Genomic DNA, 24,808 nt, shown 5'->3' with positions numbered 1-24,808 from the left:
GAGTATTTCAGTTTTGGAAGCACTCAATTTGAGATGGCTCCAAGTCATCCCTTGATCCACGGCTCTGAGACAACTGAAAATATGAGTTTTTCCAATGTCTTTGGGGCATTCCAGGTGAAGGAGTATTTGTGTGTCATCTGTATAGTTATAGCATGTGAGGTGAAATTGATTGATCAGTATCAGTAATGACTTCATGTAGATGTTGAAAAGCATGAGCGAGATGATAGAGACTTGAGAGAACCCTGCTTTTGTGGAGTATGGTTTAGATGAGAAAGGTGGGGTAAGAACGACATTAGTTATGTTTCGAAGGTAGGACGCGATCCAGTCTAGAGCAGCCCCCTCTATGCCAGTTTCGTAGAGTCATAGTCAACCGTGTCAAAGGCAGCCAAGAGATCCAAGAGGAGAAGCGCAGCAACCCCATTGTGGTCAGATGGAAAGGAGGACAGATTCTCAATCAATCAATCAGAGGTTTGTTAAGCGCGACTAATCACCCGTAAGGGTCTCAAGATGTGAGGGGTAGGGGGGTGCAGGAACCATTCCATCAAGGAGGGGGTCTGGCGAAGAGCCAGGTTTTGAGGTTTCTTGCGATGATCGGGAGCGATGTCTGTCTGAGGTGGAGCGGAAGGGCGTTCCAGGCTTTGGCCGCGAGGAAGGAGAAGGAGCGGCCTCCCGATCTGGTCCTTCAGGTGCGTGGGACCACGGCGTAGCAGAGTTGGGCTGATCATAGGGTCCTTTGGGGTGTGTGGAATTTGAGTCGGCTGTTCAGGTAAGCTGGTCCAGTTCCGTGGAGGGCCTTGTGTGCGTGGGTGAGTATCTTGAAGGTGATTCTCACCTCGACGGGGAGCCAGTGGAGTGTGAGTAGGTGCTGGGAGATGTGGCATTGTTTTGGCAGGTTGAGGACCAGTCTTGCAGCGGTGTTCTGGATGTTTTGTAGCTTGTGGGTGTGGTTTTTGTTTATTCCGGCGTAGAGTGCGTTGCCGTAGTCGAGTCTGCTGGTGATCAGGGCTTGAGTGACGGTCTTTCTGTGTTCGAGAGGGGTTCATTTGAAGGTCTTACGAAGGAGGCGGAGGGTGTGGAAGCAGGAAGACGAAAAGGGTGTTGATCTGGGGGTCCATTTTGAGCTCGGAGTCCAGGATGATTCCCAGGTTGTGTGCGTAGTCCGTGGGGGTTGGCGGATTTCCGAGGGCGGGGGGCCACCAGGTGTCGCTCCAGGCGTCGGGGTTTGGGCCAATGATGAGTACTTCTGTTTTGTTGGTGTTTAGTTGTAGGCAGCTGTTTTTCATCCAATTGGCGTCGGCTTCCATGCCTTCTCGAAAGTTGTGTCTGGGCGGTGTCCGGTTCGTTGGAGAGGATGAGTTGGGTGTCGTCTGCGTATGACACAATGTTGAGTCCATAGGTTCTGACGATGGGGGCGAGTGGAGCCATGTAGACGCTGAAGAGCGTCGGGCTGAGGAAGGAGCCCTGGGGGACTCCGCAGGTGGTAGGTGTAGGGTCCAAGAGGAAAGGGGGAGACTGCCCTGCTGCGTTCTGCCGAAGAGGAAGGAGCAGATCCAGTCAAGGGCCTTGCCCTGGATTCCTGCGTCGTGGAGTCTGCGTATTAGGGTGCGGTGAGAGACTGTGTCGCACACCGCTGAGAGGTCGAGGAGGATGAGGGCTACTGTTTCTCCTTTGTCCAGTAGGGTGTGGATGTTGTCTGTTGCGGCGAGGAGGGTGGTTTCCGTACTGTGTTTTTTTCTGAAGCCGGATTGGGAGGAGTCGAGGATGTTGTGCTCCTCAATGAATGGGGCGAGTTGGCTGTTGATGGCTTTCTCGATGACTTTCGCTGGGAACGGGAGCAGTGAGATGGGTCTGTAGTTTTTGAGGTCGGTGGGGTACGCCGAGGGTTTCTTCAGGAGGGGGTTGACCTCGGCCTGTTTCCCAGACAGAATCTTGTTCGGAAGTCTGAAAGTATGGCATTCTCTTCAATGAATTGTGACATCTAGGCGAAAGCTGCTCTTTCTATCAGTTTGCCCAGGAAAGGTCCATTTGTAATGGGTCTGTGGTTGTCAGGGTTCAGGGGGTCCAAGTTTGTTTTCTTCTGTAAAGGGCGTTTGTATGACTTTTGGAGTTCTTTTGGAAATATTCCGGTAGTTAAGGAATCGTTGATGTTTCTTCTTACTGGAGTGGCAGCTGAGGTTGTTAGAAGAATTGTCTTGAAAGGTTGCGGTGGACATGGGTCAGATGGGCTGCTGGCATGCCTGCTTGCTTTGACCAGGTCCAAATAATCATTTTGTGAAATGTGTTGGAAGGAACGGAGAGGCTGGGTTAGAGTGTTCTTGGATTGTTATTTTGTCAAAGGGGTAGTGCTGGCGCTTTGTCTCTGTTTTAAGTATGAGTCCAATGTGTCTGCTTTGTCTGTGTAATGATTTGCCAGTTTGTCTGTGAAATCTTGAGTAACAGGATGAGTTCCTTCCAGCAAATTTGGTTTACGAAATTCCTTGAGTATTTTATAGAATTTTTTATTTTAACATTTAGCATTTTGAATTGTCTGAATAGTATTGTTTCTTTGCTTTTTTGATAGCTGACTTATATAATCTGTTACTTTTCTATAGGCAAAGTTTTTCTTGTTTGGCATTTGTTTTGAGCCAGGGACGTTGCAGCTTTCTAATTTGTTGTCTTCTGTCTTTTATCTCTGTATTTCTTTAAGGTACTTGTTTTCTTTTGTTTTGTTGTGTGGTATCAGGATATCAAAAGCTTCTGTAGCCACTCAGATAGCTTTTGAACAGAATTTATTGTTTCCAGATCTGTACTGGATGTTAGTTGTGTTTCTAAGTGTTCCAAATTGAATTTGTTCCACGGTCGATAGGTGGATGCACATAAGGTAGTTTTAGGTGAGTCGCTTAGTGTTGTTTTATGTTGGAAAGCAAGCCAATGGTGGTCTGACGATGTAACTGGAGTAATAGTTTGAAAGGTAACTAGTTCGGTATTAGCAAAAATTACATCTAGGATGTGTCCAGTGATATGTGTGTGGTTTGTGGACGATCAGACGCAGGTTCCGTGCGTCTAGGCCAGCAATGATTGTTTTCAGGTGGGGCATATTGGGTTTGTCAAACCAAATGTTGAGGTCTCCCAGAACGCATAGGTTGGAGTGTAGTGTCATCAGGTTTGAAACCGTGTCAGGAAGTGTGTCTGGGAATGTCGCCTTGCTAGATCAACTTTTCGACTGAGCCCACTGTATTGTAGGAGTTTTTGTTTTAATCTGTGGTAATCTATTGCAGGTGTTGACGCATTAGTGCAAATTTATCTGACGCCCTTTGTTCTTGCAGCGGTACTACCTGAATCGCCTCCTTTTGCAAGTGGGACAGGAGAGGCATACAATCACACTTGCAAACAGGAGGCTACGGCCTTGTTTGGCGCTGCTGATTAATTTGATCCAGTAACATGAGCAGAACCCCCCTGACCTGAGGCGATGTCTTACTAGTGATGTAAGGATTCATTTGGGGGGGCAGTGAATGGTCTAACACTTGTGCAAGGAGGGAAAGCCCCTGCATGATGAACTGTGGCCAGGGGCTGCTTTAAAACGTTAGTGGCTGTTGCACAGAAGTATTTTATATCGCTTGCAAATATCACAATTTTTTATATTGCTACATGCATAGAGGATGTGTACGGAGAGGTAATTTTTACTGGAGGGCAGCTTTGGAGTTGGCCGGTTCTGAGCATTTTTTTTTTTTTTATAATACATTTTTTATTATTTGCCGTTTCCCTCTTAACATCTGCTCCTCCACATATGTTGCATACAATACACAGTTATAAATTGCTCTCCCCTTCTCTCGTACAAAGTTGTTATGCTGTTCAAGCATAGGAGTTTACGTTATGATACATGCCACTGTTTACTGCGTCCCGGGGACTCTTAGCATTCATCACCCACTAATATCTACTTCATTCAGCCCTCCCCAACAACAAAACTACTACCCCTTCCCACCCCTACCCCTACCCCTCCCTCCAGTGTGCTCCCCCAGTAGTTGCCATTCTCAATGTGTCTTGACCTATAGGTGTGTGCCTACCATGTGCCTTTGCTGTTGCACGGCCTCTCTCCCCATGCCACCCGGTACTCTCCCCTTCTACCGCGTTCTGTGCATTTTTTATGTGCTCAAGTGTTTTGTCTATGTTTGAACCGAAAGGTTGATACTCATTTAACAGTATCCTGGCCGAAGAGGGGTGAAACCCCGAAACCGGTCCTAGGATGCTTGTTTCCAGTCCAGGGAGAACCTGGCTTTGCAGTTCGGGCTGGACTGTACCCATGAGGCACAGGGTCAAGACTGATTTGCATATGGCCAGGTCTAAACTGGGGTGGCATTGTGAGCAAAAGAATGATGGATTTAACCCAGATATATTGTTCTGCATTCCGTCCATCAATTGTGTGTCTTTTGCTTTCTCGCCTTAAGTGTGCCAGGTATGCCCAGACGTGGGTCCTGGGCTCACTGTGCCACTGGAATCAAGCTATCTTGGCTGAAGAGGGGTGAAACCCCAAAACTGGTCCTTGGATGCTTGTTTCTGGTCCAGGAAGGACCTGGCTTGGCAGTTCGGGCTGAACTGTTCCCAGGAGGCACAGGGTCAAGACTGATTTGCATATGGCCAGGTCTAAACTGGGGTGGCATGGTGAGCAAAAGAATGATGGATTTAACCCAGATATCTTAACTGGGGGTGAATGTTTTGATTTGTTCTGCATTCCGTCCATCAATTGTGTGTCTTTTGCATCCTCATCTGGAAGCATGCCATAGGGTTACCAAAAAACCACCTTTATGGTGTGCAATGATCTGACACTGAATTTGAATTTCTGCCTTGTGTTGGGGCGTTTAAGTGTCTGTTCAGTGTCTCTCTGAGAGTAGGGTGCACTAAGGTGATCTCACCCACAATTTTTAAAATTGCGATTGCAGACTCAGACGCGCGTTTTATCAGGGTTACTGTGTTTTTAATGATCCCTCTTCTTCTTCTTGTAGTAAGCCTTTGAATCTGAACCTTTCTCTTCCTTGTTACCTCAATGCTCAGTGTCGTTGAGGATTCTCTTCTTCAGCCTTCTGAGTGGTGTACTTATACCTTCCCTGATACCCTGCTAATCTTGCTTTTCTTCCTCTCTAAGTGATAACATCTCAGAGCACTGATATCGTTGTGCTGTTTTAATGTTCTGTGGTCCCTTAATTGATAACCCCCTCCGAACTCTAGCCACGGAGAGATCTGGTTATATATCCCTTGGTGTTCTCTCCACCACAGCCTTCAGTTTGAATTGCGGTTTTGGTGGATGCCTCCCTTTGACATCTCGAACTATGGAGCTACCTATTTGTAGGAAAGTGGGATCTGCTTTCATTGTTGCTTGTTGCTGGTGTCAGTATGCTTTTTTGACTACTCTCACTGGGATCCTGCCAACCAGGACCCCGTACACTGTGCTTCTTCCCTAAATCTGACATGGTAAGTACTTCTGTACCTACACAATTGGCTAGTGGTGTACCCCTATAGGTCCCTAGTATATAGTGTATATGGTACTGAGGTACCCAGATCATAGGTATACCAGGGTCTCCCATGTATTGAGCCAACCATGAAAGACCCTGGACCTCGCTGGTCCCAACGTTGCTCCTTCTTCGCTTTCCATGTCAGTTGTAGCTGCCAAGGCTTATTGGTGCTCTCGCCAGACACCAACCCCCTGGTTCTCGATTTCCAGTGTGGGACAGCTCATGCACAGCTCCTGTTCTTCCTCAGCGTCGTCGGGTGCTCACACCTGCTGTGACAAGGTTCCTGTCATCATTCCTGCATCTCCCGATATCGGTAGACGTTCTGGTCACCTCCAAGCAGCATAGACTGTTCCCTCTGCTTGCAGGTTCTTTTCTTCAAGAATCCACCTTGGATTCCACCGAACTCTTGCCCAGTCTTCGCCAGCGGCCCCTTTACTGAAGTCCTCCATTGTTGTCTACGGCGGTTTCCGCCGTCAGTTCGCACCCATGCACCCGGCTTCCTTGGTGTAGGTATCCTGGTTCCTGGGGTATCCATGGGTGGGGTGACTCTCCAATCTTCTGTCTTCCACTGAGTTTCTACAAGGTCCACTGGGAAGGGTCCTTTTTCTCTGAAACTGCAACCGCGACTTTCTCATTGACTTCTGAGTGTGTTTTAACTCTGCACACAGCTCCTGTGGGGTTCCTGGGTACTTACCATGGGTGGTTCCTCAGCTCTTCTGAGAATCCTGGTCCAAGTCCCGATTTCGGACATAGTTCACATTCCACTTTTTTAGTATATGTTTGGTCTGCCCTGGACCCCACTGTGTATTGTGCTTACTTACCTATTTGCAATTGAAGTATTGTTGTATATTTGTGTTGATATCCCCGGGTAGGAGATGTTCGTGGTTTTAGATCTGGTAAAACAAGCTGCTTAACACTCCGCCTGAATAAGCCTGAAGGCTGCTCTACACAGCTTCCAATTGGAGAGCTTCTATGGTTGTCTAAGACCACTAAATTCACCACAAGGGTTGTCTGGATAAGTGCAAGGTGCTTCATTTACATACATGTGCACCATATACGAGGCCAGCCTCTTACAATATTTCTGAAATCATTTTGTGCATTTTATGTTCTCTCTGATTTGGCTACACAATAGCAGGCACGGGCGTATGGCCGAGAGCACGGCTTCACTTCTAATGTTACCACAAACGTTCAAAGATACTGTATCAAAAATTCACATCAACGTGGTAATAAAATCAACGTCCAGAGAAGATCAACGTTTATTTTGTATCTGTTTTGGAAACTCCAGCAACACTGCTAATGAGGCAGTTCCGGATGTTAGGGTACATGCGTTGCAACAGATCTGTTCAACTGACATAGAGAACAGACTGATTGGAGAAACCCCCACCACAGGATACGAGAGCAGAGGACGGTGATCCTGTCACGCGGCATCGATCCACCATTTAACAGTGGAAAAAAGAAAGTTGAAGTTAAGGTGAAATTATTATTATTTTCAAGGTGTATTTATAATTGTAATCACATGCACTGCTTTTTTGTAGGTATTGCTTATAGAAAAGAATGTAACTAAGAGCAAAGGTGATGTTCAAAAAGCATTGAAGTGAATAAAGTTCACTCACAGAATGTACGTTTGGTCTACAGTGAGTATCAGTATTAAACTGGCAAGGGAGGATTGAAGAGCAGTGCTCAGCATGACTCAGGAAAGAGAACCCCAGTGCATGGCTGAGTACTGCTTCCAATGCCAAAGGAGTGACACACAGATGTGGAGCCTACTTGACCTCAGTGCCAGGGCTCTGAAGTGATGGTTCATTGAAAGAGCGAGTACTGGTCACTGGACTTACTCCCAGGGCTCAGAACTACATCAATGCTGGGGTATATTTCAAGACTAGTGTGAGCCTAGCAGGTCGCTCCAGGGTGCCCACCCAGGCATTAAATAATTGAGAGTAAAAGTACTGTGGGAACATTGTATGGAGATGGCCCCAGGATTCATGTAATGTCCCATCAGGGTGCACTTCCGACTAAAGGCTCCGGGCAACAGAACCGCGACAAGGTCCTTCCTGAGTCTGTTGAAAAAATGTTTTGGAGCACCCGCTCCTTGCCCCTCAGGGCAATGCAAGAGATGTTACAAGATGTCCCATCCCCGCAGGAATCAGGATCTAGAGAAGAAAAAGGGAACACAAACAAGAACATTATATCTGCACCTAACACAAATAAAGCATAGTTACCAGAAAAGGGATCCTACCTCTAGTCCAGGGGGCGAACTGTGGGCGACTGCCTCCTGGAAGAGAGTCTAGTTTAGAGGACACTCACAGGCAGACGACTATCACTAAAGAAGGGGATGCGTGTTCCATGACGTGTTAGGTGCAATGACTGACTACCTGGTTATGCCTACACTGATGGGCTCTAGAACAAAGCACGGGGTATATTGTGCCGTTTCTGACATTGGGTATTTACTTTAAGGCTCAATGAGTCTTGTCCACAGTAGGACCTTGTCATCACCTGTAAGAAGGTCCTATGTAAACAAAGGAATGCCTAAGCTGGGTGCTTATGAGTGACTACAGAGGGGACCAGCACTGACCAGGACAACTGCAGGGCATGTCTTGGGTTCACCGATGCCAGGTGTCACTGATTCACGTCTGCTTCAGTGTAGTGAAAAAGGGAGAGAATGAATTCACTATCAAAGGTGTTAGAAATTAGCAGAGCTCTGTGACTCAAGGACTAATGAAGACAAGAGTCCTCACCTGAACTCAATTATTCAACATTAAATAAACATTCAAAAGCAAGATTTTCATCTCATCTTCTCAAAAATATTGGTAAATATTACCTGGAATTAATAATGGGCTCTTAAAGTCACCTCCATGTCCATCCACCTTCCTTTCACCGAGCAGCTTCCATGTCTTACCTGATGATCTCATGAGATGCAACTAGAGCTTGTTGTTATCACCCACCTGGGAGGCCCAGAAGGCTGATGCATGCAGTAGTATAAACATTGTTAGTATAAACAAATACTTGTATCTTGATTTGTTGCCATTGAGGACATGACCATGAAATTCACTAATGCATGAGAAATCTTAAGTATATAAGAAATAACAACCTAACTGTCTGCATTGCCCACAGAGGGTTTCACTTGATTCTTGCCTTCAGAGCCCCACAATATGCAGAACTCTATATTAACATTTGTATAACTGTAAAGTAGCATCACAGTTCATTGCATCTGCGGGGTTCGTGGTTCGGAAGTGAGCCTGGCTATTGGGATGATGCAACGGCCTACTTCAGAAGCTCGAAGCCCGCAGTTCAAATCATGTGTCTACTTCACCTCAATTCAGAACTTACACAGGTATCTCTGGATGATACCAGTCTGCCAAGACACTCTTCCAAGGTGATAAGATCCTGTCCTGGTAAACACCAAGTTATTCTCCATTTCATTAACATACACACACCTTCTTTAACTTGTAATATTAACATATGTTGCATCTTACAGCAGTTTAGTGATGGCCACCACGTTGAAATTGCTGCTCCACGGACAATGCAGATTTGCTCGTAGGATCGGAGGACTCGACAGCGCATGTAGCTGCTCCATCCATAAAGGCTGACATCGTAGAGGCAGGAAACATAGAATGGGTCAGGGCTCTCATACCAGCGGCAATCAGCAAAGGGTCCAGAAGTATTGGTGAGGACCCTGCAGAGATCCCTCGCTTCTTGGGAGCTATTGGTCGAAGACCAGACTGGTCCTTCCGTCTGATTGCTGCACCTGGGCCGGGCAAAGATGAAGACATTACAGAGGGTCAGTGGACAGATGAGGTGGTGCCCCTATAATAAGCAGCATTGCTTCAGGTCTTGAGCGGTGACAAATGCAGTTTTTTAGGATGTAACTCACATGTTTGCCAGACGTTCATGCCCAGCCCTCATCAGCCAGGCTAGCATGGATCCAGTGGCAAAGTGAGCAGGGGACCCACCTCTTGGCATACCCTGCCAACTTACGGTGAACAAAGCAAACACACAATGATGGACGTAGCGTTGAAACTTTTCAGACACTCACCCCCAGTCACAGATCTGGGTTGAATCCATCATTGTTTTTTTAGCTCACTGCTGTCTGCTCTCAACTGTCTTGCAGCAAACAAGGGCATTTTTAATGCTCTTTCTTGCTGCAAGTGGAGCATTTGCTGCGGCTTGGTGGGAGCGGTAAAGCTCCAACAAAGCCACAGAAAACAGCTTTGTCCCAGGGTGGGCACCCCAGGACATAGCAGGAGCTGGCCCTGGTGGTGGTCCCCCAAGGCCATCTATGACTCCCCTCCAACATGCAAATTAGCCCCGGGGAGGGTGTGGTCCCCGGGGTCAGAGGATCACATTGGACCCCCTAAATTAATATATTTCAGTAGGTGGCAGTCCCTGGAGCTGTGGGGGGGCCTTACTTTTAAAAAAGTACCCCGGGGAGGTGGTAGTGCCGTGCGGGCCCCCCTGCATTCATTTTATAATTGGTCCCAGGGAAGTGGCGGTCCCCAGGGCTGCGGAGGTGGCCCTATGGCCCCCACATTAATTTTCACTTTAAGCCTCCAGAGGTGGCGGTCCCCGGGGCTGCTGGGAATGCCACATAGGCACACTTGCATATATAATATCCAATGCCCCTGGGAGGTGCCAGTACCCGGAGCTTTGATATACCCTAGGAGGGGGGCCTTTGCACCCCCCTCTTCTATTTTTAAGGTATGCCCCAAGGATAAGGCTCACCCAGGAGTTAACTAAAAACAATTAAAAACAAAATGTAACTGCAAATTTGTGAATATCTCGATTTTGCTGTATTTTGTTTTTTAACTACTTTTTTGGCCTGTTGGGGTGCCTCTCAACTTTACGGGATCAGGGTATTCTTACCCTGGTTCCTTTTTCTTTTTTTGTAAGTTATTTTTTTAGGGACTCGGCTGGAGCTGAAGATTTCTGTCAACACTTTAACCAGGAAGTATTGGCAGGCAATCAGAGCTCTGCATTTCCCTGCACAAGCTTGTTATGTTTCGCGAAGTTGTCGTGGCCACAGAGATTACTAACTGTATTTTCTTAAATTTCACAACTGCTGAACAAATTTACACCAAATAACAAAAAGCAAAATCTGCATAACCAAATCTACCTTTCTGCCAAATTTGGTATAATTTCGTCCAGCAGTCGGGCTGTAGGCATGTTGCCAAGTCCTATGGGAACTAACAAGGAAAACACTCTCTTTTTTAACCCCCTTTTTCTCTGTCCCCGCATTATGGATCACCCGAAACGTTCCAGGCACAACAAGACTCTCTATGACAATTGTTTGGGTAAATTTTGTGAAGGTTCGTTAAACGCCGCCAATGATATAGGCAAGTCAAAAAACACTTTTTATATGGAATCATGGTCCTAACTATAACCACAAACTGGCGATATAGTTAGGCTGAAATTCAAGGCTACCGCTCCTCGCACAGTGGGTGTTGCGAGTAAGTGAGGATGGTCTCACGAACAATAGACAGAATTTCCTTTGAGGGAGAAGAAGACTTGCGCACTCCCAGGGGTCGTATCTTATTGATTTATCATGTGAAAGACAAACACGTTTCGACTGTTACGCCATTTTCCAATGTCATTTAAGATGTCATCAGTGATGTCACTGACCATGTCATGAGTGATGTGATATGTGAGGTCATAAGCATAGCATTGCGGGGCGGGGCGAGTAATAGTTAGCTCAGCTAACTATAACTGCTGAATTTCTCTGGCTTTGTGCCTGTGAAATCTGAGCCTAACTATAATGTCCCTGTATCCTTTGGTTTTTCCAATGAATATCTAAGGTTTTTTCAATTCTTTTTCCTAACTATTACGTCCCTGTAACCTTTGGCTTTTTTCTGTGAATTTCGAAGGTTTTTTAACTAGCAGCTGCGTTCGCACAGTGGTGGAGAAAGGGGCTGTGCCTCCGACCAGTTCCTTTTGTAGGACTTATAGGAGGTACCAGGAGGGCTTCTTGGGTCCCTCAGGAGTAAAGTGGACTTCATGCCTTAACACGTAGTATACCACGACCGCGATAACAGATTGGTGGAGAAAGGGGGCGTGGTCTCCGAAGAGCTCTTAGCAATCCTGCTGTGTGGGACTTACCAGAGATATCAGGAGGGGTAATTGGGGGCCAACCACCCTTCCTGTTACCTCCAGTAAGTCTCACTCAGCAGGATAGCTCAGACCTGGTAGGAGGCCACACCACTTTAATCCACCACTCTGCAAAGGGGCTTCCTGGTGCACTAATAGTAGAGGGATGAAGTTCCCTTGGTCATTGAGGGTACGTGATGGCCAACTAGCCCTCCTGTTACATCTAGTAAGACCCAAACATCTGCCGATACTTTTATGTACTAGGATTAAGGTTAATACATATTGTTTTAAACATCACTTTTCTCTACCAGTCTCCTTAGAGAGGTCGAGCTCACAATGCCTCAATGACTGTGTCATTGCCTTTTAGGACACATGTAATGAAGCCTACAGGTAGTAGACTACATCTGTTTAACAGTGCATGCTCTCCAAATGTGCGTAGGAGAAGCTGCATGCATCACTCGCTGTTCATTATACAGGGCAGCCACGTATAAAGCTGTGTGTTCAAGTGCTTCCATGACTCCTGCCTAGCTAGGAGATCTGTGGTTGTGAGACTAACGGCTGAAGTAACTCTGACAAAATATGAGCAGGGGTATAATAGACTGTATGTTTTTTAAGTTAGGTTAATCAGCTGCACCACTCGGGCCACACTACACATAGAAGTGCAGACATATCTGAGGCACGATGGCATTCAGATATTCAAACGTGACAAAGTACACTTTCAGTTTAATGCACGCACCTCACTTAGTATAGCCTACTTGCAGTGTACGGTTGCAGAGACTCATGTGGACTAGGATACAGGGGAATACATCTTGTATATGTTTGTTTTTTTTATTTCAAAAATATTTTATTGGTTGTTTCCAAATAAAGTAATACGTACAATACTTCAAATGAAAAGACATAAGGAATAGACATGTGAAAATAAACAAAAGAGAGACAGTAAAAGCAAATGCATTGAGTAATCAGGTTGGTGTGGCAGTATAACACACTTTCATACACAAGTAGTGCTTGGCCTAGTGTCACAAAGGGCACTGTGGAGATCAACAGTGACATGAAGTGTATCTATATAATCATCGAGGGGGGAGTAAAAAGAGTACCATAGCTTAGGGTCCAGAACAACTCGGGCATCGGTATGGATCTAATGACCTACAGTGTAATGCCATTAGCCTGGTGAAGCGAACACTAGTGAGAGTATTCCGTGGGGGGGATTCGTTTGTCAGGCCTAACGTGGTTCATGGCGGTTTGTGTGAGTTAAAGTAGAGATCAAGACTGCCCCACATGTGCCTAATGGGGGGTTTCCATGGTGAGTTCTGGAGAGCTACGTTGTCAGCCCCCCTTAGGTTAGTGACCCAGTTCAACCAACATTTAAAGGATGCTTTACGCGTGTCTTTCCAATTGTTGAGTATAATCTTAACCGCTGCTGTTAGAAGTAGGTCCAGAAGCGCCCTATCTTTTTTATTCAGTAACTCTGCTCTGAGGTAACCGAATGCCAATGTCGATAGATCCCTACTAGGGGAATATGAGAAGAGTTTAGATATGAACTCGAAGACCTTATACCAAAAGGGTACCACGCATTCGCACAGAATTAGTAAGTGTTCCAGGTCACCTATTTTATCATTACAAATCTTCACGGATTTTGTGTAAGTGTAGTCAGGCTGGTGTCCAGTATGCCTTATGTAGTAACCAGAACTTCGTCTGGGAGAGTGCTGGACTGATCTTATTTCTCGTGATTGAGTTCCAAGTTTTGGACCAATCCATCTCCGAAATCGGGTAAGAGGAGTGTGACTACCAGAAGGATATGAGCTTCTTATTGAGGGCAGACTGCTGTGGGCGTATTAACTTATAAATCCAGGAGACCTGGTGACCTAAACTATTTATTTTTGACATATATTGTGGGAGGGAAGGAGGTAGGGCTGATAGTTTCGCTTTTGTTAATGCAGTCTTTATTTTTAGGAAGTTGTCAAATTCGAGTGGATCTAGGTTGTATTTAGCCTGTATTTCTTTAAAAGTTAGTAGGTATGCTCCGTTGAAGAGTTGCTGGGGGAAATAAATACCCCTATTAACCCAGGTTTCGTTATGTAGAGTATTCCCTTTATATAAGACTTTACGATTATCCCAAAGGGATTCAAGATTAGACCGTCTGATGCTAGTGTCTAATAGTGTATCCACCTTCAGCAGGGCAGACTTTGTGTTTTTGAATATGGGCTTTGAACAGATGACCTTGGTGAGGTTTGCGGTTAGAAGGGCTGCTGGGGCAAGATTCTTAAGAAGTGAGTTTTCAATGTCCAGCCATACTGGGGTGTATTCTTCTGGTGGCACGAGCCAGTATGAGCCTTGTTTTGCTAAGAATGCCATCTGGTATAGTTTAAAATCAGCTAGGTTGACCCCTCCCAGGGATTTGTTTAGTCTGAGTTTTTTCATACTGATTCTTGCTTCTTTCCCTTTCCATAGAAATTTTGAGAGCAGGATGTTCAGCTTGTGATGGAAGTCCTCTGATAGCATGAGGGGGAGCACAGTTATTAAATAGTTCACTAGAGGAGAAATCATCATCTTGATGGCCTCAATCTCACCCCACCATGTTATGAATCTTGGGGACCATGCATCAAGAAGAGTTTTAATTGTCTCTAGGGTGTTAGCTTCGTTTCATTGGAGAGTCTCTAATAAAGTGATGCCAAATTCAATCCCCATATATTTGATGTATCCCGGCTGCCATGTAAGGCTGGAGTCACCCAGGGAATCGGGAAACATCCACTAGTACGCGGACATTTCTTCGCGTACCGTTACTACGCAAGCGTTAGTACGCATGCGATGTAACAACGCGTCCCTTTAGTACGCATGTTGTACAACGCATGCGTAGGGGGCGGGTACTAGTCACGGCGGACATTTGCAAAGAGAGTCTGACGGAGGAAGCCGGTGGAAGCACGAAGGGGGAGAAGATTTGAAACACGTGTGTTAAGAGGTAAGTGGGGCTGTGTAGGGGCTGTGTAGGGTAGTGCAGGGTTGTGTACTTGTGTAGTGTATTATGGTTTAGTGTAGTGTCGTGGGGTTAGTGTTTTAGGGTTTAGGGTAGTGTTGTGGGTTATTGAAGTCTAGGTTAGTGTTTTAGGGTTTAGTGTAGTGTCGGGGGGTTATTGTTTTAGGGTTTAGGGTAGTGTTGTGGGTTAGTGTAGTCTAGGGTTGTGTTTGTGGGTTGAGTGTAGTGTCGTGAGGTTAGTGTTTTAGGGTTTAGTGTAGTGTCGTGGGGTTAGTGATTTAGGGTTAAGGGTAGTGTTGTGTGTTAGTGAAGTGTAGTGTAGAGTTTTAGGGTTAAGTGTAGTATGACACGTTATTCCGCATACCATTATTATTACTAGGAAAGTTTTTACTTCGCATACCATAACACTTTCATTGTAATGGTATGCAAAGTAAAAACTTGCGTAGTAACGGTTATTGCTAAGTAATAACCACGTAGTAAAAGCATGCGAAGTAATGGCATGCGAAATAACGTCTCATATTCGTATTTCCAGTGTGCAGTGAATGTTCAGGGGCTTGACCTCGGACTTATCACGGATTAATTTATACCCGGAGTGTCTACAGTATATTTCTATGGTGGTCATTAGGGCCTTGATGGATTCGCTCGAGTTCTCTGTAACAATGAGAATATCATCCGCGTATGTGGCTAATTTCACATGAATTTCTCCAAAAGTTACTCCGCTTATTTCCTTGTTGCGTTTGATATTCTGAATTAGTGGTTCCAGGGCCTGGAGAAACAGTGCAGGGAAAAGAGGGCTGCCCTGTCTGGTGCATTGTTCTAAGTGGAATGACTCCGAGAGGGTTCCATTGATTGCTATTCGGGCAGTAGGGTCTGAATACAATGCCATAACCATGCTAATATAGGAGTCTCCAAGATTGAAGGATAACATGCAATGTTTCATGAATGACCATGATACTCTGTCAAACGCTTTTTCTGCGTCGAGGGTAATGGCGATAGAGGGGGCAGGAGTTATTTTAGCTGTCTCTAGAATATGACATAATAACCTAGTGTTGTCATTAAAAATACGATACTTGAGGAACCCTACCTGCGAGTTACTGATTAATTTTGGAAGGATCCCATTTAGTCTATAGGCTAGGATTTTTGCATAAATCTTACAGTCCACATGAATCAGCGAGATTGGTCTATAGTTTTTTGTTAAGAGAGGGTCTTTCCCTTCTTTCGGTATAACGATAATATTGGCTTCCCTCATCGATTTAGAGATACAGCCCTCTATAGCTATGGAGTTAAATAATTTTAGTAAGGTAGGTTGTGGCGACCTATCAAACTCCTTGTAGAAGGAGGCTGAGAAGCCATCTGGGCCCGGGGCTTTATTTTTCTAGAGTGATCTGATAAAGATCGATAGTTCTTTTCCAGAAATGGGATTCCCTAACGCTGATCTATCTGCCTCTGATAGTTTTGGTAGGTTTAGTGAATCCAAGTATTTGATGCAGTCTTCTGAGTCTATTGTTTGTTTTTATATAAATCTCGTAAGGGAGTGGAAGGCCCTTAGTATCTCTTTTTGTTTAGTTTGGGTGTCATTGTTGGCGTCTTTAATCGAGGAGATGGTAAACTGTCTCTGTTTGTGTTTGAGGTATGAGGCAAGTAATTTGCCTGCTTTATTCCCTTCACAGAGCTTGAGTGCCTTGAATTTGTTAATCCACACTCCAGCGCGTTTACTCACAATTTTATTATATTCATATTTCTTCCTAACTAGCCGATCGAGGATGTCTTTGTTATCTATCTCCTCAGCATGTGTTATTTCGAGTGATTTGATTTCTTTCTCTAGTGATTCAAGTTCTAGATTTAGTTTTTTGTTGATCAGTGCTTTGATGCCAATAATGACCCCTCTGATGGTCGCTTTAAGCGCATCCCACAGAGTGGAAGTGCTTATATCTGGTAGGTCAATTACTGCAATGTATTCCTTAATGGCGGTTTCGATCTTCAATTTGTTTACTGGGTCAGAGAGTACCTCATCGTTAAAGCGCCACCTTTTTGGGGGTAGGATGGGGTGGGTACCTGCGAGTTTGGTGCTGATGCAGGAGTGATCTGGAACTAGTGTGGGGGCTACATCTGTTTGATCTATGAGGTGTGTGAATGTACTTGAGAGTAGGTTGTAGTCAATCCTAGTGTAGGAGTTGTGTGGGGCTGAATAAAATGTATAGTCCCTTGTATCTGGGTGTTGGAGGTGCTATGAGTCTTTTAGGTTAAACTTAGAACAGATTTTGTGAAGGACCTCGTGTGAACGAGTAGGTTGGTATTTGCATTTTGATTGACGGTCGATAAGAGGATCCAACGGCAAGTTAAAGTCACCGCCTACTATGGTGAGGTCATCTTGAGGGAAGCTCTCGATTGTATTTGAGACCTTTTCCCAGAAATTGGGCTCATCGGAGTTAGGGCCATAGATGTTGATCACATGGATGGGGTTGTCTCCTCTCCGCAGGTGTGTAACTAATAGTCTCCCATCTTCATTGTGTGTGTGTGAGATAGTGGCGATATTGGTTTTTTTGGCAATAAGGGTAATGACACCTTTTCTCTTATGGTCTGCCGGTGAACATGAAATATGAGAGATCCAGTTGTGTTTGATAAAGCCTACATCCTCCTCTGATAATTTCGTTTCTTGGAGAAGAATGATGTCTCCCTTGGTTTTGGCTAAGTACTCAAAGATTTTCCTGCGCTTCACCGGGTGATTACGTCCTTTAACATTTAGAGATACAATGTTAAGGTCTTCTGCTATGCCTTTATTCTGAGCCGTCTTTTAGGTCTAGAGGTCGCTATATAAATGATTTACCTTATGGGAAATGTTTGCGTGGAAGTTGGTGAACCCATTATGTGCATGGTGTTCATATCGTATATTTAGGGTCATGGTGAATATCATTTGTAAAGCATTTCTCACATTAGTGTCCGAGTGGGGTCTGTCCCTGAGCACATATTCAGCATAGAGCATACCTGATACTTCAACACAGTTTGAATAACAAAATGGACACACATAGAGTAAAAACAAAAAGGAAACAGCCACAAGTACATTTACCCTTTGTTCCCCCCTCCTCCCCTTCACCTCCGTCCCCTCCCTGAGAGAATCGAATGCAGGAGCTGCGACGGCAGGTCCGTCAGTAGGCAACTTGGAGGGAAATTAAATGAACATTGTCTCGTCGGGAGAAACATGTGTGAAATAACTATGAAACTTATATATAACAAGGAAATTGCGACTACTACTGTAGGCAGGTTGATTATTGTGCAGCACATGGGTGATCTTAGATGCTAGCAGTCGGCTGTCAAGATCTATGTCGGATTAAGCATTAACGTATATTAACTTAGTAACTGATAGTCCCGCAGTACCTCGTGAGAACATTGAGGCGCTTTCCTAGGGTTAACAGAACTGAGAGCAACAGTAGAATTTACCATGAAATGTGTCGATCTCCATTATAACATTTACAATTCTTAAGGATATAGAGCATTATGATACCAATGGAGCCGCACCTAGTGAGAACCTCTATGGTTAGACACTTATGGCAGTGTTATTACATGGGTGTAAGAAGGGTGAGCCATATAACACAATTCAAAGGATACTAAGGGCCCGATTCACAGAATTAACTTAAGACAAAATCCTAAACTTACTACCATTTTGGTATTCACAGAAGGCACTTACTCATTTCGGTATTCACAGAAGACACTTACTCATTTCGGTATTCACAGAAGTTAGGAGTCCTAACTTTAGGACTCCTAAATGCCTTCTGTGAATACCGAAAGTCTTAAAATTTGGATTTTTCTCAGTTTAGTAGTAGTATAGTTAGGACTCCTAACTTTAGGACTCCTAAATGCCTTCTATGAATACCGAAAGTCTTAAAATTAGGATTTTTCTCAATTTAGTAGTAGTAAAGTTAGGACTCCTATCTGAATCCGAAAGGAATTCAGAACAACCCTAAGATGGGATAGGATCTCCCTGAGGGCAGATGGCCGGGAAAGTAGGACTATTCTCGCCATTCATACAAGCCATCATCCCGGGACTGCTACATTACCAAGCCCTCCAGAGAAGGAAAGTGACACACCTCCAGAGGGGATTAACATATTCAGAACTAATCTCCCTGAAAGACAAAGCCTGGATGGAACTCCAGTAGTGGATTAACCACACGAACGCTTGGAATGGGGGAGCGATCTTTGGGATGACACCGCGCATTGTCATAGAATCAGACGCCAGCTGGTTGGGCTGGGGAGCCAGTTGGTTGAAGGAGGAGCTGCAGTTACACATCGATTGCTTGTAACTCCTTGCCGGATCCTTTGCGATCAAGTCCCTCACCAGAGACAGAGTATCCTGTTGCATTCTGTTGAAGATGGACAACGCTGTCATGTCCTTTAGGATAGTCCCATTCTGAACATACCAGTTACATAAATTTTGTTCCATCCACACAACATAACGGTTCTACACAGATGACTTCGGTCTTTTCGACAACAGGCTCTCGGCACCCTATCTTAATCCCTGTACCTGACGTGCATAAAAATGTCCTCAGGCACAGCAGATTTATTCTGTAAAAGGGTCACCACCCTTTTTTTCATCCATGCCCAACATTCAGATTTGCATGATTGTTTTTGTTTAGAAAAGGATTAGCGAGGGATTAGTGAATGTTTTCAAAACATATTGATTCTGGAAGAAACCCGGAGTGTCCACTTTAGTATAAAAGACCCTCGCTCCCCCATACAAAAAAGAGGCGAATTCCATCCAGGCTGGACTCTTCAGGCGGATCCTTAGATAAGCAGAGACCTGCCATCCCTTCGGGGTGCCATCCTCGACGCAGAGACGGGGTTCCTTCATTCTAAACCATCAGGTGAGGGGTTAGTACTTCCCTGGGGGATTCTTGGCTCCATTAGGATCTATCCTGACTCTTACACACGCTTCACCTACATATCTAGGCTGGGTGCATTCAGGGAGGCGACGCATCGTAGGGGTACGCCAATGCTATTGTCTTATATAATCTGCTTTCACTCATCTTATTAGCACCATGGTAGAAATGTATCTGCTATTTGAGAGATTGGTACTAACGATCACATTTGTCTGCTTCTGTGTTTTGATTGTCGCAGCCTGTATGTTTCACACTAGACTGACGCTTGCCAATAAATACTTATTGAAACCGTTCCAATTGTCATTCTAGTTGTATTTTGAGAAAAGTAAGCACGAGTGACTGAGCGAAAGATACTGTATTGTTTTCCACGATACCTGAGGAATCAGAGTTGTCATGTTCGGGGGTGATAGTGGCACCAAACAGCTAGCTGGTCGAATGGCTGACTCATCCTGTGGGGGTGACCGAGGTCTGTCTGCACACCAAGCCCTCAGTTTAGTCATCCAAAATGCGCAGGTCCTGGGGGGTCCTAGGAACTAGACTACAACGTCCCAGCTGTCCAGCACATCAATCAGTTGGGGGGCAGCGGCTCAAAGACATTACGGAATTTAATGTAGGACTGCTGGAACTACTGCCTCCAGAAACAGATTTTGGTGACGGCGGATCACCTTGTACGAATACAGGAGACGGTAGTGGACTAGAATTCCGGGAACTTCTCAGACAGCAGCGACTGACAACTGGATCGCACAGTCTTCCTGGCACTTATGGACAGATGAGGTCTCTGCGACTTGCACCTTTTTGCATCTCAGTTGAACCATCAACTACAACGACATGTGAGCTGAAGACCGGACTCAGAGGCAGTAGCGGTGGATGCCTACCTCTAAGACTGGGCGGAGGATCTTCTGTAAGTCTTTCCACCATTTATAAGAATTCACAGAAGAGCAGCTCAAGTCAGACAACAAGCAGCATCCCTGGACCTGCAGGGTTGGCTGTACCCCCTGGACCTACAGGGACACCTCTCTCATGGCATGGAAGATCTCTGGGGATGCTGGAAAGAGATCACCTTTCAACAGGAGCTGGAAACTTTGTCCAACAGGCCTGGGTTTCCGGCACCATCAAGAAATATCGTTTGCGTTGGAGACGATGGAATATTCCGTGTTTGGAGAGACATCTGGATATCTTGGGGGGTAGAAGCTACTCACATTCTACATTTTTGGGTAGACTTGGCACAGTAAGGGCTGAAAGATCGTACAGACAATTCCTTTAGGTCAGAAATATCAGCTGGACACAGCACTATTGATAGCAAACCGGCTGGGAAACACCCTCGGCTGTGGCACTGGGATCACAACGCGCAGCTCAACAAATGGATTCTACAATAGACCAAAGCTCGTGAATCTGCTACTCACTGTTTTGAGCTGGATTCTGTCGTCCATGAGTTTCCAAACTTCTGATCGCTCATGGCAAGGGTCCCATTTGGCTGTACCTTATCATCACTTGAGTTTCCATTGAAGTTGCCACACAAGCCACATAGTTGTTTCCCAAACCGAGGTCCAACTCTAATGATCAGGGTATTACTCCCATCATAGCGTATTTCAGTGTCATTCCACAGTGTCACTCGCACATCCTGCCACTCATCGTCATAAGTGACCTGCGCTGTGGATTGGATGCTCGCGGGCAGAGATACCGCGGTCCCATTAACCTGAAAGAGATAAGGATACGAAGTTCGATTATGATCTGTAGTCTTCTCTAGTTTAAATGACCATTCTGCTATCACCTGCCCGCCCTCTCTTGCAGTCCGATTTACCTGCCCCATTTACCTGCCTTCTTGTCCCCTTGCTTTCCCCACCTCCTTCTCGGCCCCACGCCCTCCTATCATTGTTGTGTAGATGGCACACCCGCAGTCGTAGGTGCACATACAGAAATGGCCAGGAGTTGATCCATGTCCCTCAGCAGCCACCGGCCACATCTGGCAGATGGTGAGGTCAGACCAGGGTGCAGATACACATACATGGGACATAGACACATTAAATGAGTGCCCAAAGAGTGATCATGTAACTGATCAGCAGTGATCTCAGGGGGCACCTGAGCCAGTTTAGGAGGCCGGACTAAGTGGAAGATCCGTGGAGCTTTGAGCAAACAAGGAGGAATGATCCACTGATGGCCGTCCATCCAAGGGAGCGTGCCCGAGCCCATGGCCATCTACTGAATCCAAGGAGTGTGCACTGGATTCCAGGAGTGTAAGGGCCTGAGTCACAACGGAAAGTTGTACTTTTGAGTTAGTTTCCCCTTTGTATTAAGGGTATTACTTTTGGTATTCACAACCTCCCAGTGTAAATGTAATTCAAAAGTGTAAGTTAAATAGCTCCACCCCCAGAGTAATCCGATTGGCTCAGTCTTGTGTGGGTGAGTGACGTTCCTCCTAAACCTCTCCCTGACCCTTCCTAATATCCCCTTACTCTTCCATACTCCCATCCCCTTTAGTAGTAAAAATGCCCTTTTTCCCCACCCACTTCCTTGTGTACCTGTCATATTTACTGCTAAAATGTGTATTTAGATGTGCGGGGACTCCACAGTCGGCCACACATAGGTATAGGCAAACTTTACTCTGTAGTACTTTTTGTATTACAACAAAACATACAACACAGTGCAGTCAATGGATCAGACTAGGCCTGGACAGAGTTCGCAGAGTTCTACGTAGTGGCAAGCGGAGGAGTGAGGCGAGTCGCTCTGGTGTTTAGAGCCGGTAGTTTTTCCCCTGCTGTAAAGCGTGCCACTCGCAGTGCAAGAGGGCGCCACGCGCAGTGCAAGAGGGCGCCACGCGCAGTGCAAGAGGGCGCCACGCGCAGTGCAAGAGGGCGCCACGTGCAGTGCACGAGGGCGCCACGCGCAGTGCAAGAGGGCGCCACGCGCAGTGCAAGAGGGCACCACGCGCAGTGCACGAGGGCGCCACCCGCAGTGCAAGAGGGCGCCACGCGCAGTGCAAGAGGGCGCCACGCGCAGTGCAAGAGGGCGCCACGCGCAGTGCACGAGGGCGCCACGCGCAGTGCAAGAGGGCGCCACGCGCAGTGCAAGAGGGCGCAGCTTGATTTTGCCGCTTGAGTTGAGGTTCTATTCCAGTAGCAGATTCTTCAACACGAGCGCCAGGTTTCTCAGCATGAGTGGGCGTGACCTGCCGCGACCGTCCGTGTTGAGAAATCTCACTGGGAGGTGCTCTATCTTTTATTTTCCTCGCTCCCCGAGCGCAGGAGTTGAAAAAGGTCGCTCTGTGCTGCTACGTTGGGTTTTTCAGAACTTCACGCTCTATGCGGAGCACAGGGTGGGAAAATCTCTGCAGAGTCTGCGAGGGGCGGGGAATGTTAAGCGCAGGCCTAAATCTGACCCAGTGCTCTTTTTTTGTAACTTTAAAGACAACTAGAGAGTAAAGATAACAAACTTTTAGTAACAGTTAATCAAACTGAAAGAATTGCTCAAGTATGTCCCAAAGAAACCATATCGGCTTATGACCCGAAAATGAAGAGCCTTTCGACGGATGAAGAAGCAGAAAAGGCAAAAACAAGAGGGACAAGAGATTCTATTACAAGACCGGAGGCTCAATTATGATAATTCAATTACTGTTTAAGATCAAGCAGCAGAAAAACACGTTTTGTGCATAAAACATGGATAAAGAAAGTGGATATGAAGCTGTGCAGAGAGGTCAGCGGTGCAGAGGGGCCAGCGGTGCAGAGAGGTCAGCGGTGCAGAGAGGTCAGCGGTGCAGAGGGGCCAGCGGTGCAGAGAGGACAGCGGTGCAGAGGGGCCAGCGGTGCAGAGGGGCCAGCGGTGCAGAGAGGTCAGCGGTGCAGAAAGGCCAGCAGTGCAGAGGGGCCAACGGTGCAGAGGGGCCAGCGGTGCAGAGGGGCCAGCGGTGCAGAGAGGTCAGCGGTGCAGAGGGGCCAGCGGTGCAGAGGGGCCAGCGGTGCAGAGGGGCCAGCGGTGCAGAGAGGTCAGCGGTGCAGAGGGGCCAGCGGTGCAGAGAGGTCAGCGGTGCAGAGAGGTCAGCGGTGCAGAGGGGCCAGCGGTGCAGAGGGGCCAGCGGTGCAGAGGGGCCAGCGGTGCAGAGAGGTCAGCGGTGCAGAGGGGCCAGCGGTGCAGAGGGGCCAGCGGTGCAGAGAGGCCAGCGGTGCAGAGAGGTCAACGGTGCAGAGGGGCCAGCGGTGCAGAGAGGTCAGCGGTGCAGAGAGGTCAGCGGTGCAGAGGGGCCAGCGGTGCAGAGGGGCCAGCGGTGCAGAGGGGCCAGCGGTGCAGAGAGGCCAGCGGTGCAGAGAGGTCAGCGGTGCAGAGGGGTCAGCGGTGCAGAGAGGTCAGCGGTGCAGAGGGGCCAGCGGTGCAGAGGTGCCAGCGGTGCAGAGAGGCCAGCGGTGCAGAGGGCCAGCGGTGCAGAGAGGTCAGCGGTGCAGAGGGGCCAGTGGTGCAGAGAGGCCAGCGGTGCAGAGGGCCAGCAGTGCAGAGAGGTCAGCGGTGCAGAGGGGCCAGCGGTGCAGAGGGGCCAGCGGTGCAGAGGGGCCAGCGGTGCAGAGAGGTCAGCGGTGCAGAGGGCCAGCGGTGCAGAGGGGCCAGCGGTGCAGAGAGGTCAGCGGTGCAGAGGGCCAGCGGTGCAGAGGGGCCAGCGGTGCAGAGAGGTCAGCGGTGCAGAGGGGCCAGCGGTGCAGAGGGGCCAGCGGTGCAGAGGGGCCAGCGGTGCAGAGGGGCCAGCGGTGCAGAGGGGCCAGCGGTGCAGAGAGGTCAGCGGTGCAGAGGGGCCAGCGGTGCAGAGAGGTCAGCGGTGCAGAGGGGCCAGCGGTGCAGAGAGGTCAGCGGTGCAGAGGGGCCAGCGGTGCAGAGGGGCCAGCGGTGCAGAGAGGTCAGCAGTGCAGAGGGCCAGCGGTGCAGAGGGGCCAGCGGTGCAGAGAGGTCAGCGGTGCAGAGAGGTCAGCGGTGCAGAGGGGCTAGCGGTGCAGAGGGGCCAGCGGTGCAGAGGGGCCAGCGGTGCAGAGAGGCCAGCGGTGCAGAGAGGTCAGCGGTGCAGAGGAGCCAGCGGTGCAGAGGGGCCAGCAGTGCAGAGGGCCAGTGAGCTCCAACGAGCAGACGCGGCGCAGGTCACCCGTCTCCGCAGAGCATCAGCCCCTCTTCTTTGCTGCTCTCACAGAGATAAGTACTCTGCTCATATATTTGATCATTTTAAAAGGCACATTAATGCTTCAATATATTGACGTATGCCTACGTGTCATGTGTTGTTTTATAACCTTTCTTTTTTACAATGTTTTCTTGCTCCTGGCGCCACTCAGCCAGTGTGGGCGGGCTCTGGACGGTTTGCCTCTGACTGACAGGGTTACTTCGCAGCACGCGCTGCTCTGGGAGGCTGAAAGGCTCCTTACCTCCTCTTT

At 47.3% G+C, this 24,808-nt stretch overlaps 1 protein-coding gene across 1 annotated transcript in view; it reads right to left on the bottom strand.

The window, feature by feature from the left end:
* Positions 1 to 8,792: 8,792 nt before the first annotated feature.
* LOC146839268 (alpha-tectorin-like) overlaps positions 8,793 to 24,808 on the bottom strand; it is a 275,007-nt gene continuing 258,991 nt past the window's right edge. Inside the window, exons 14-15 of the mRNA XM_085650330.1 lie at positions 20,813 to 21,105; positions 8,793 to 9,231 (exon numbers count right to left, since the gene is read on the bottom strand). Of these exons, the coding sequence (XP_085506456.1) occupies positions 8,793 to 9,231; positions 20,813 to 21,105 (732 nt within the window). The remainder of the gene's footprint in view (positions 9,232 to 20,812; positions 21,106 to 24,808) is intronic.

This window comes from Triturus cristatus, chromosome 4_1 (assembly GCF_964204655.1).
Source record: "Triturus cristatus chromosome 4_1, aTriCri1.1, whole genome shotgun sequence".
Classification (NCBI taxonomy): Eukaryota; Metazoa; Chordata; class Amphibia; order Caudata; family Salamandridae; genus Triturus; species Triturus cristatus.
Note: the sequence above shows the minus strand (reverse complement) of the source record. Positions and strands in the feature narration are given on the sequence as shown.